Source organism: Cetorhinus maximus, chromosome 34, assembly GCF_964194155.1.
Source record: "Cetorhinus maximus chromosome 34, sCetMax3.hap1.1, whole genome shotgun sequence".
Lineage (NCBI taxonomy): Eukaryota > Metazoa > Chordata > Chondrichthyes > Lamniformes > Cetorhinidae > Cetorhinus > Cetorhinus maximus.
In genome coordinates, this window is record NC_135912.1 from 5,392,770 (window position 1) to 5,405,765 (window position 12,996).

Here is a 12,996-nt window from a genome sequence, read left to right on the forward strand (position 1 = left end):
TGGCTCAGTGGGTGGCACTTTTACCTGTGACAGAAGGTCATAAGTTCAAGTCCCACTCCAGAGACTTGAGCTCATAATCTAAGCTACCCCCCATGCAACGTGTCTTAAAAGGCAGCTCACCACCACCTCCTCAAGGGCAATTAGGGATGGGCAATAAATGTTGGCCTAACCAGTGAAGCCCACATCCCTTGAATGAAGGTAAAAAAGAGGGAGAGTTAACCCTGGTGTCCTGGGGCCAACATTTATCACTCAACCGACAGAACTAAAATAGATTATCTGGTCATTATTGCTGTTTGTGGGGGCTTGCTGTGCACAAATTAGCTGCCAAATTTCCTATATTACAATGGTGACTACACTTCAGGAATACTTCATTGGCTGTAAAATGCTTTGGGATGTTCTGAGGTCACGAAAGGCACTATAGAAATGCTTGTTGTTTCTTGTTGTTGTTCCTAATTCTGAGTGAAACTTCAATTTGTTTCCAGTACTTCACTGCCCTTGAAGGCACTGGTCGAAGAGATGCTGAGCTGCCCCTGATATTTTATCCCATGAGACATTCACCTGCGAGTCTGGAACTTCAGTAATGTGGAAAAATATTGGAGAGGTTGGGGACTGTTTTCATTGGGGAAGAGAAGGTTCAGGAGATTTGATACAGGTGTTCAAAATCATGAGGGGTCAGGACAGAGTAGACAGGGAGAAACTCTTCCCATTGGTGGAAGGATTGAGAACGAAAGGGCACAGATTTAAGGTAATTGGCAAAAGCAGCAATGGAGACATGAGGAGAAACTTTTTCACATAGCGAATGGTTAGGATCTGGAAAGAGAATGTGGTGGATGCAGGTTCAATTGAGGTATTCAAGAGGGAATTGGATTATTATTTGTAAAGGAAGAATGCGGAGGGCTATGGGGAGGCCCCTCATGATTTTGAATACCTCTATCGAATCTCCTCTCAACCTTCTCTTCAAGGAGAACAGCCCCAACTTCTCCAATCTATCTACGTAATTGAAGTTCCTCATCCCTGGAACCATTCTCGTAAATCTTTTCTGGACTCTCTCTAATGCCTTCACATCTTTCCTAAAGTGAGGCGCCCAGAACTGGACGCAATACTCCAGTTGAGGACGAACCTGTGTTTTATACAAGTTTAACATAACTTCCTTGCTCTTGTACCCTGTGCCTCTAATGTTACCTTTACGATAGCAGGGCAGTGAAGCATAAACCAGAAGTTAGTCTTTACCCACAAGGGAAAGCTGTTCCCATTAGCTGATGGTACAAGGAGCAGAGGTACACAGATTTAAGGTTTTGGGTATGAGATGCAGAGGGGGGGTTGTAAGGAAGAAATTTTTTAAGCAGCAAGTGGTAATGACTGGAGCTTGCTGCCCACGAGGGTGATGAAAGCAGAGACGATCATTGATTTCAAAAGCAAATTGGATGGGGCACTTGCAGGGCTACAGGGATAGACTGGGAAGAATGGAACTGACTGGATTGCTCCAGAGAGAACTGGCATGGATTTGAGGGGCCAAATGGCCTCCTGTGCCTTATATGACTCTGAGTATAAGCTTTTATTTACGGATGCATATTACAAGCATGCACCTCCAAACCCAACAAACTCAATTTCAGTCTGCTCCTATACATAGGAGCACAAACGGACTCCCCAGTTAATGCCCATTGTCTGAATACAATTAACAGCTAACAGCAATGTGGAATCACCTTGACTACACGGACTGCAGTGGTTCAATAGGAAGGCCACCATCACCTTAAGTGCAACGAGGGATGAGCAATAAATGCTGGCCTTGGCAGTAGCACCCACATCCTCGTAATGAGGTTTTGAAAAAACAACTCTGGGCGTTTCTATTTGTTTCTCGATCTCTCTACCTGAGGGGCACTGAGGCCCATAGTAGCACCCCACCTGCCCTTCCACCCTATTTTCACTCAGATCAGCTGAATCCACACAGACCAGGAATTGAGCCCCAGGACCCTTTAACAGTCGGCTCATGTAACTCAACATCTTTGATCTGCTCAGATAGCCGCCGATTTGTTTTTCTTCTAAATCTTTCACAGTAACAGAAGAGGAGAAAAATAGAACCTGTGATGGAAAATATTTGCTTTCCAGAGAGTAAAACAAAAAAAAAATTCAGTCCTTGGAGGATTAAAAGAAGTTGTTTTGATGCATTTAAGGGAAAGCTATGTGAGCGCACAAGGGTGAAAAGAATAGCAGGCTATGTTGATGGGGCGAGATGAAGTAATGATGGGCGGAGGCTCGAGTAGAGCATAAACTCCAGCACGGAGCAGTTGGGCCAAATGGCCTGTTTCTGTGCTGCAGGTTGTTTGAGCTGCTGTGGTGCTAGTGACAAGAATGGACCAGTCTCAATGGGGGCCATTGTGGGGGAAGACCCAGCGCTGGCATATGGGCACAAGTGGTAAGCGGTGAGCCAGGCATTGTGCCGATCCTTACGTGCCACTCGGTGAATGTTGGGGAGACGGGGTTTGGTTCTGGCAGGAAGAGCAGGAAACAGAGTAATGGTTAATGAACGTTTTCGGACTGGAGGAAGGTTTGGTAGTGGAGTTCCCCAGGGATTGATGTTAGGACCCCTGCTGTTCCTCAAATGACCTAGACCTTGGTATATGGGGACAATTTTAAAGTTTGTGGATGATACAAAACTTGGAAGCATTGTGAACTGTGAGGAAGATAGTGTAGAACTTCAAAAGGACGTGGTCAGGTTGGTGGAATGGGCGGACAAGTGGCAGATGAAACTCAATGCGAGTGAAGTGATTCATTTTGGGAGGAAGAATGTGGAGAGACAATATAAGATAAAGGGTACAATTCTAAATGGAGTGCAGGAGCAAAGGGACCTGGGTGTATATGTGCATAAATCATTAAAGGTGGTAGGACAGGTTGAGAGCGTAGTTAATTAAGTATACAGCATTCTGGACTTTATTAGTAGGAGTATAGCATACAAAAGCAAGGAGATTATGTTAAACTTACATAAAACACTGGTTCAGTCTCAACTGGAGTATTGCATTCAGTTCTGGATTCCCCGCTTTAGGAAGGATGTGAAGGCATTAGAGAGCATGCAGAAAAGGTCCACGAGGATGGTTCCAGGGATGAGGAATTTTAGTTATGTAGATGGATTGGAGAAATTGGGACTGTTTTCCTTGGCGAAGGCTGAGAGGAGTTTTGATAGAGGTGTTCAAAATCATGAGTGGTTGAGAGTAGATAGGGAAAAACTGTTGCCACTGGTGAAAGGATTGAGAACAGAGGGCACAGCTCTAAGGTAATTGGCAAAAGAAGCAATGGTGACATAAGGAAAAACATTTTCATGCAGTGAGTGGTTAAGATCTGAAATGCACTGCCTGCGAGTGTGGTGGAGGCAGGTTCTATTGAGGCTTTTAAGTGGGAGTTGGATTACTATTTGAAAAGGAAGAATTTCAGAGCTAGGGGGAGAAAGTGGGGGGAGTGGCAGTAGGTAAATATTTCCTTCAGCGAGCCAGCACAAGCACGATGGGCTGAATGGCCTCCTTCTGTGCTGTAACTATTCTGTAATTTCGCAGCATGACCCAGGACATCCCAAGACCAATTAGTTACAATGCAGTAATTCGTAAAATGGGTAAACATGGCAGCAGATTTGCGCACAGCAGGCAAATGGATTTTCCGTGTGTGGATTTATTTACCAGCATTCAGTAACCAAGGAAGCAAAGTGGTTGCAGTGACTGGAAAACACTTGCACACTGTGCCACTCGCCTGACCATTCTATCATCAGACAGCGAGATTGAGGTTCACATGCACATGCCATGCAAATATGAGTACTGAGATCACGTAGCCAAGGACAGTGTCTATTACTCTTTATTTACTCATCAGAAATGTAAATAGCCACAACTGCACTCCTAATACACCACATGTGTCTAGTGGGTAAGGGTTACTGGACAGCAACTGATCTAAGGCCCTGAACTGCTGGCTACCTGTGGCTGCTGAAGCTGACAAGGGATTCTTTGTGGGATGATTAGGACACCAAGGCACCCCCACCAAGGCAACAATCTATAACACTTCCCAAAAACGGGCTGGCGAATCTTCTTTTTTGAGAGTGCCTAGCCTGCTGCTAACTTAAACCCCCCCGCCACTCCCCCCAGCCTGGCTACACGAACAAGGAGCAGCAGTAGGCCATTCGGCCCCTCGAGGCTGCACTGCTATTTAAGAAGATCATGGCTGATCTGACTTCAAATCTACATCCCGCCTACCCCCGATAAGTTATCACCCCCCTCCCCCCTGGGCTAAGATGGTGAATTGCCCTGTGACGGAGAGGGTTGGGGGGTGGAGGCTGCTCATCTGCAGCAAAACATTTTGCGATACTAATTCATTTGCTTGGCAGGGAGCAGAAGAGGTCGCCATATGAGTCATACAGACTCGAAACGTTAACTGTCTTCCTCTCTGGATGCTGTCAGACCCGCTGAGTTTTTCCAGCTATTTTTGTTTTTATTTCAGATTTCCAGCATCTGCAGTAATTTGCTTTTATCCTTACTTTTATGTTCAGTTCCTCTCGTAACAAAGGATAGCATTCTATTAGCCTTCTTAATTACATGCTGCACCAGCATACTAACTTTTTGTGACTCATTCATGGGAACACTTAGATCCCTCTGCACCTCATTCTCTGTTAAGAAATAATACTCTGCTTTTTTATTCTTCCTGCCAAAGTGGACAACTTTACATTTTCCCATATTATACTCCATTTGCCAGATTTTTGCCCACTCACTCAATTTATCTATATCCACCTGCTGACTCCTTATGTCTTCTTCACAACATACTTTCCTACCTATCTTTGTGTCATCTGCAAATTTAGCTACCATGCCTTCGGTCCCCTCATCAAAGTCATTGAACTAGGGGACATGGTTCTGAAATAAGGGGTCTTCCATTTAAGACTGAGATGAGGATGGATTTCTTCTCTCAGAGGATCGTTAGCATTTGCAATTCTCTTCCCCAGAGAGCAGTGGAGGCTGGATCATTGAATATATTCAAGGTTGAGTGACACAGAATTTTGACCAATAAGGGAGTCAAGGGTTATTGGGGGAGCAGGCAGGAAAGTAGAGTTAAGGCCACAAGCAGTTCAGCCATGATCTTATTGAATGGCGGAGTAAGCTTGAGGGGCCAAATGGCCTATTTTCTTTTTATTCATTCATGGGACCAGGCACTGGCTAGGCCAGCATTTATTGCCCATCCCTTGGGAAGGGATTATTGCCCTTGAGAAGGTGGTGGTGAGCTGCCTTCTTGAACCACCGTAGTCCATGTGTTGTAGCATCGCTGACAGTGCTGTTCGGGAGGGAGTTCCAGGATTTTGACACTCATGACTTCCTCTAACTTATGCTCTGCTATCCCTCGCCAGATCCGTGAAGAAACGAACACAAAGATTGACCTCCCAACAGAAAACAGCAACTCGGAAGTGATCCTCATCACAGGGAAGAAAGCTAACTGTGAGGCTGCCCGAGACCGCATCCTCTCCATTCAACGTGAACTGGTACATCGGACCGGGACATCTCTTGTCCACCCTTTGAGCTTCACCACAACTTGTCTTTAAGTAATGCCGTTGGATGAACTTCACAGGGGAGCGACAAGCAAACGCTTGGGAACCACTGGGAGAGTTAGGCGAGGTGGCCAAAGGCTTGAGCATTTGGAGAAGGTCTGCAAAAGCAGGAAGCGAGCTGGACAGTTTCAGAGACAGAGTGGAGCTCAGAAAGCTTGGAGCTCTGCTACCATTGGTGCAGCAGAGGGAGGACGGAGGTCATGGTTGGAGGACCAAAGGGCTTAGGAAGGAACATCAAAGGGTAGTGGGAATCTGGAACCCTCCTTCCAACCCCTCCCAAAAAAAGTGCCATTGTGTAGGATCAACTGAAAATTACAAAATTGAGATTAGTCAGTTTTTGTACGGGTGTTAAGTAGAAGAGAAAGAAGGTGGGTAGATGGAATTAAGCTACAAACCAGCCATTATCTAATTGGATGGAGAAAAAGGCTTTAGGAGACTGAATGGGCTCCTCCTGTTCATGTGTGTAGAATATTGTCCTTCCAAACATGGATTGTGTCTGGGAAAGAGAAAGAGCTAAAAGGGATGCATTACTAGGGTGGGGACATCTCTGTCACTGTACAGTATAACTCTGGGGTACAGTATTAGTGGATACAGGTCTGTCGCTGCATAACTGTGTGGTACAGTAGCCATGGGGACATCTCTGACACTGTTTAACACTGGGATACAGTACTGGTGGGGACAGGTCTGTCACTGTATAACACTGGGATACAGTACTGGTGGGGACAGGTCTGTCACTGTATAACACCAGGGTACCGTACTTGTGGGGACAAGTCTGTCACTATATAACACTGGGGTATAGTACTGGTGGGGACAGGTCTGTCACTGTATAACACTGTGGTATAGTACTGGTGGGGACAGGTCTGTCACTGTATAACACTGGGGTACAGTACTGGTGGGGACAGGTCTGTCACTGTATAACACTGTGGTATAGTACTGGTGGGGACAGGTCTGTCACTATATAACACTGGGGTACAGTACTGGTGGGGACAGGTCTGTCACTGTATAACACTGTGGTATAGTACTGGTGGGGACAGGTCTGTCACTGTATAACACTGGGGCATGGTACTGGTGGGTACAGGTCTGTCATTTATAACACTGGGATATAGTGTAGTGTTAACTTTGGTAGGGTGTGGAGTTACAAGCTGATGTGACTCTGTTCTTCCCTGGCATTCTGGAGTCACTGATTACAGTCAAACCCTTGCTGAATTGTTCCTGGCAGTGAGATTCCAAATCAAAGCCAGCTACAGTTCCCCTCAATTTTCAGAACCTCCTGATCTAAATGAGTATGGTTGAACCTGGGAGCTCCTAAACAGTATACAGTACCTTAGTGTTGCATTGGGATGTGTTCTTTACCCTCTAGCCCATTCTGGGAGTCTGTGTTGGATTTTTGTGTGTGCGCATGCATGTATGTGTATTGTGTATGTGTGTTGTGTAGATGCATATGTGTTGTTGTGAACGTGTGTGTTTGTGTATGTGTGTGCGCTTGTGTATCTCTGTTTAATTGTTGCTGTGTTTGCTTTAGGCGAACATCAAGGAAGTGGATGTTTTGATCCCTGCCAAACTGCACAACTCCCTGATCGGTGCTAAGGGGCGTTTGGTGCGTTCACTCATGGAGGACTGTGGAGGAGTGCACATCCATTTCCCCTCTGAAGGCTCGGGCAGCGACAAAGTCACCATCAGGGGTCCTGTAGAGGAAGTGGAGAAAGCAAGGAAACAGCTGCTTCAGCTGGCTGAGGAGAAGGTATTCCAACATCAATGCCCATTTATATAGTGTCTTTAATGGTCCCAGGAACTTCATAGGAGCATTTTCAAACAAAATTTGACACCGAGCCATATGAGGAGATATTAGGACAGGTGACTGAAAGTTTGGTCAATAGGCGGTAAATAGTGTCTTAAAGAGGGAGAAAGAGAAGGACATGTTTAGTGAGGTAATCCTTATTTTGGACATGGGAATTTTCAGTTACTTGGAAGAGAAATGGAGGATGAAAAAATCTTCACATAGCATTTTGAATGATTCATGGGAACCTAGTTGGCCTTATTGTGCCCTCCCAGGATGGCAAGCTTGCCTAGTCAAAGCTGACTATAAACATGGATTTAAGAATGTATACTGCAGAAAGGTTGATGCAAAAAGTGTGATCAATGTAATACAGCTAGAAGCTGAGATCTGCAGATATAATATTTGTATTAAGACATAGAAAGGTTAAATACCATCAGCATTAAAGCATTCATCCTCATCTCCTTGTCATGCTGAACCAGCTACTAAGAGGTGAGACAGTGACCATAAGCCTCGCTATCCCTCTGAGCATTTCCAGCATTTTCTGGTTTATTTTAGATTTCCGGCATCTGCAGTATTCTGCTTTTTGATTAGTACCTATCCCTCTGGTTATCCCTCCTCTGCTACACTACCTTGCCAATCTTTGAGACTGGAACACAACAGTACATGAAGGAAGGAGACTGTGAGTACACATAAGAAAAGTCGGGGATGAGGAAAGGCCTCTTGGCCCATCAAAACTCATTCTCTCGAACGCATTAGCTCTGGCATTGAATTGTGCAATTCTTGTGATTATTAGTTTGCTCAGTGAATTGATACAGTTCTTTGTAAAGAATGTTTATTCGTAATTCCCAATCAGATCCTGCATTTATGTATTAAAATGTTTGTGTTTGTATGCACTTCATATCCAACCTTTAGTTGCCATGATTTTTGGTCACATTTCTGGGTCAGCCTTTGAAATAGTCTGTGTAAAAGTTTAAGGAAAATAGGAACAGAAGTAGGCCATTCGGCCTGCTGAGCCTGCTCCTCCATCCAACTTGATCGTTTTAGAATGGAAATTCTATGTTTAAGCTTGTTTGTGACACTGTAGTTGCCAGTGGTTGGTGCTATGGGGTAAGTTTTTGAAGTGCCTCCCAACTCCATCACCATCCCCTGTTTAGAGAATTCAGCGAGGAGGCCCTGGTGGCACAGCGGTAGTTTTCCTGTCTCTGAGCCAGAAGCTCTAGGTTCGAGTCCCACTCCAGGACTTGATGGCCATGGAAGGTTCATAATGCAGCCAAAACAGGTTGAAATCCTTCCAACACATGCCAGTGGCCGGCGGTAAGAGTTCCCTGGTCAGCCATGTGGTGGAAAGAAAGCTAAAGCCTCTACCATCACTATCCATAGCTCCAGACTACAATATGCTTGTAAAAGTGCACATTTCCACAGGAACTTGGACTCCCTGAGTGTACTGTAACACACCAGTCCTCAGCAGGGCGCAGGGCTTAGGGGACCTGGGTCGATTTACTGTTGAGCAGCATAGACTGAGAGCACAACCTGATAAAAGTCTATAAAGTAATGAAAGGACTGGATAGCCTTCCTCTTGGTAGCTTATTCCAGTTTGACAGATTAGGAAGCAATCCAATACAAGCAAAGTTTCTTTATAAAGAACACCTAGTCTAGTTTCAATGCTGAGGGGCGAGGAGAGCTCTTTTTTCCCTTATTGTCCTGGAGCTTTTCTCCGGGTTATTTTACTTCTTTAAGGCACTGACCTGACTGCAGGGGTGTGTCTGGTCATGATACTGCAGCGATTGTGAGTGTGAGGCAGGCTCGATGGAGGAGGGAGCGCAATGCTACAGAATTAGCTTTGGATTGTTCTAGCACAGTTAGCATAGACTCAATGGGCTGAATAGCCTGCTGTGCTGTTAACTCCTGTAATGCTCAAGAAGAGTATATGTGCTATGCAGAGACATTTACGATACACATCATGGGGTAGGTATTTAAACCAAGTTTCTATTGGCTATGGATTCATGAAAATATTTAAATGGCATTTTGTATTTCTAAGAAACTAATTCTGGGCACCACACTTTAGGAAGGATGCAGAGGCATTGGGGAGGGTACAGAAAAGATTTGCGGGAATGGTTCCAGGGATGAGAGACTTCAGTTATGTGGATAGATTGGAGAAGTTGGGACTGTTCTCCTTGGAGAAGAGAAGGTTGAGAGGAGATTTGATGGAGGTGTTCAAAATCATGAGGGGCCAGGACAGAGTAGACAGGGAGAAAGTGTTCCCACTGGTGGAAGGATAGAGAACCAGAGGACACCCATTTAAGGTGATTTGCAAAAGAACCATAGGCGACATAAGGAAAGCCATTTTCATGCAGCAAGTGGTTAGGATCGGGAATGCCCTGCCTGAGAATGTGGTGGAGGCAGGTTCAATCATGGCTTTCCAAATTATTCAATTTATTTGAAGAGAGAAAATTTACAGGGCTGTGGGGAAAAGGTCAAGGAGTGGGACTGGCTGAGATGCTCTTGCAGAGGGCCAGCACTGACACAACGGGATGAATGGCCTCCGGTGCTCTAACTGTTCTATGATATGATTATGGACCAGCTGATTTTCTTTTCCTGACTGTCATTTTCATATGTGCTAATAATATCAACTGACTGTTGACTGTTTCTGTCATTTTCATGAAGTTCACATAGTTTCTCCTCTTAACATTCTTTCCAGACTTTCAAAGCTTAAATATGCAAAGGAATTGGAGTACAAGAATAAAGAAATCCTGCTACAGTTGTACAGGGTTTTGGTGAGACCACATCTGCAGTACTGTGTGTGGTTTTGGTCTCCACATTTAAGGAAAGATATATTCGCATTGGAGGCAGTACAGCAAAGGTTCACTAAATTGGTCCCTGGGATGAGGAGGTTATCCTGTGATGTAAGGCTGAGTAAATTGGGCTTATATTCTCTGGAGTTTAGGAGAACGAGAGGCAATCTCATTGAAACTTACAAGATTCTTGATAGGCTGAGAGTTTGTTTTTGCTGGTCGGAGATTCTGAAACACGGGGGCACAGTCTCAGGATAAGGGGCTGATCATTTAGGAACTGAGATGAGAAGAAATTTCTTCACTCAGAGGGTTGTGAATCTTTGGGATTCTCTACCCCAGAGGGTTGTGGATGCTCCATCGTTGAGTACATTTAAGGCTGGGATAGACAGATTTTCGATCTCTCAGGGAATTAAGGGATATGGGGAGCGGGTGGGAAAATGGAGTTGGTCAGCCATGATCATATTGAATGATGGAATGGGCTCAATGGGCCGTATGGTCTACCCCTCCTATTTCTTGTGTTCTTATATCCCACAGTCAGCCTCTCAGAACTCATTGAGAAGGCTGCTGAAAAGCATATGGGATCTTGGTTTTATTAATACAGGAGTAGTACAATAGCAAGGAGGTTCTGTTAAACCTTTATGAAACGCTGGAGTACTGTGTTCAACTCTGGGCACCGCATTTTCAGAAGGACGTCAAGGCCTTGGAGAGGAGATTTACCAGAATGGTACCAGGGATGAGGGGCTTCAGTTATACAGAGAGACTGGAGAAGTTCTCCCCAGAGCAGAGAAGTCCAAGAGGAGATTTGACAGAGGTGTTTGAGATCATGGAGGGTTTTGATAGAATAAATAAGGAGAAACTTGTTTCCAGTAGCGGAAGGGTGAGTAACCAGAAGACGCAGATGTAAGGTGATGGTTAAAAGAAACAGAGGAAACATTTTTTACACAACGAGTTGTGATCTGGCAGGGCGATGCAGGCAGATTCAACAGTAACTTTTGAGTAAAGGAATTGGATAAATGTACAAAGTTGTGAGGGTGGGGTGGGGGGTGGGGTGGGGATTGGAAATTACAGGAGAAAGAGTAAGGTTGCGAAATTAATTGTGTAGTTCCACCAAAGAGCCAACAGTGGGCTGAATGGCTGTGTTCTGTGCTGTATCGTCCTGCTTTGCACTGGAGACTCCACCGAACCTCCCTCCGGTGCACTATGTGGGAGAGGTTTGATATTAACTGTCCTGTTCTCGACTCCCTCCCTCCCTCTTGCAGCAAATTAACAACTGCACTGTAGAGCTGCACGCCAAACCGGAATACCACAAGTTTCTCATCGGAAGGGGTGGCGGGAACATCCGCAGGGTGCGGGACCGAACTGGGGCCCGGATCATCTTCCCAGCGGCAGACGATAGGGACCAAGAGCTGATCACCATCGTCGGGAAAGAAGAGGCAATAAAGCAGGCGCACAAAGAATTGGAGATTCTCATTAAAAACCTGGTGAGCTCCCCCCCATTAATTGCCCTCCCTGCCCCCCACTTCATTGTGAGGAAAGAAGGAACTTACATTTACATAGCACCATTCAATATCTTAGGATGCCCCCAAAGTGCTTTGCAGCCAGTGAAGTACTTTTGAAGTGTGGCCGCTATCGGAATGTAAGAAAATACAGCAAATTTGTGCACAGTAAAGCTCCCACAAACAGTAATGAAATTATCTACCTCTTTAAGGGGCTGGTTTGAGGGTTAAATAGTGGTACAGGATGTCAGGGAGATCTTTCCTGCTGTTCTTCCAGTAGTGCCCTGGGATCTTTTATATCCACCCAAGGGGGTGGATGGGCCTCAGTTTAACATCTCATCCACCAGACAATGCTGCAGGCCTCCAGCATTGATATTGGGAGTGGCAGCCAGGATTTTGCTACTCTTGTCTCTGGAGTGGGACTTGAACCCATAACCTTCGGATTAAGAGGCAAGTGTGCCTATTTCTTTCCTCATAGTATTGTTGGCCCACTCTCCTCTGCTTGCTACTTTCCCAGGTTCTATGTTCCTGTATGAGATGGAAGGTGGAGTTAGGCTGGATATCTTTTCTTTGGCTACCATGGACACAAATTTCCTCCTCCTGTGCCATCTGATGGGCAGAATTTTAGCGTCCCCCGGCCTGTTTGCAGGCAGAGGGTGGGGTGGCCCGTAAAATTACTAGGATAGCCTTCCCGCTGCCCTCCTACCCACCCCCCTGTAGGGCAGGCAAGGCCTAGGCCAGCCCCCTGCTCTCGCCCCAGTTGAGGACCTTTATGTGGCCAAGGGCCGCTTCCTGCCTGGCCTCAATTTTGAGGCAGATGGGAGGAGTTCAGGGGTGGGAGTTATCCGTGCTCAGGCCTGAGGCGAGAAATGGTGGGGGAGCAGGAGGAACGCCCCTCTCAAGGGCCCCCTTTCCACATCAGGTGCCCCCCCTCCCCTCCCCCACCACCACTGAAGTCAGTCAGCTCCACTGGCGGGCACTCCCTCCTCCATCTCCCCAGCCTTTCCGTCAAGACGCCCAGCCCCCTTCTCCCCACCACCCCTCCCCACCTCAGCTGCGAAATGGGCACGTCTCCAAGTCAGTTGAAGACCCCTGAACTATACGTATATACATACAAATTAGGACCAGGAGTAGGCCACTTGGCCCCTTGTTCCTGCTACACCATTCCATAAGATCATGGTTGATCTGACTGCAGCCTTAGCCCCTATACTCTTTGATTCCCTTGTCAATCAAGAATCCGTCTATAATTCAGCCCTAAAAATATCCAGTAACCCAGTCTGCATTGCACGCTGGGGAAGAGAATTCCACAGACTAATGACCCTCTGAGAGAAAAAGACGCCTCTTCATCTCTCTGTATTGATGACT

At 45.9% G+C, this 12,996-nt stretch overlaps 1 protein-coding gene across 6 annotated transcripts in view; it reads left to right on the forward strand.

The window, feature by feature from the left end:
* The window catches only part of hdlbpb (high density lipoprotein binding protein b), a 100,891-nt gene that overhangs the window by 63,801 nt on the left and 24,094 nt on the right, over positions 1 to 12,996 (forward strand). For 5 of the 6 annotated variants that reach the window (XM_078533804.1, XM_078533800.1, XM_078533803.1 and 2 more), the window contains exons 16-18: positions 5,369 to 5,500; positions 7,089 to 7,307; positions 11,395 to 11,616. In XM_078533804.1, the coding sequence (XP_078389930.1) occupies positions 5,369 to 5,500; positions 7,089 to 7,307; positions 11,395 to 11,616 (573 nt within the window). The remainder of the gene's footprint in view (positions 1 to 5,368; positions 5,501 to 7,088; positions 7,308 to 11,394; positions 11,617 to 12,996) is intronic. The other variant, XM_078533805.1, reaches the window with a different exon arrangement.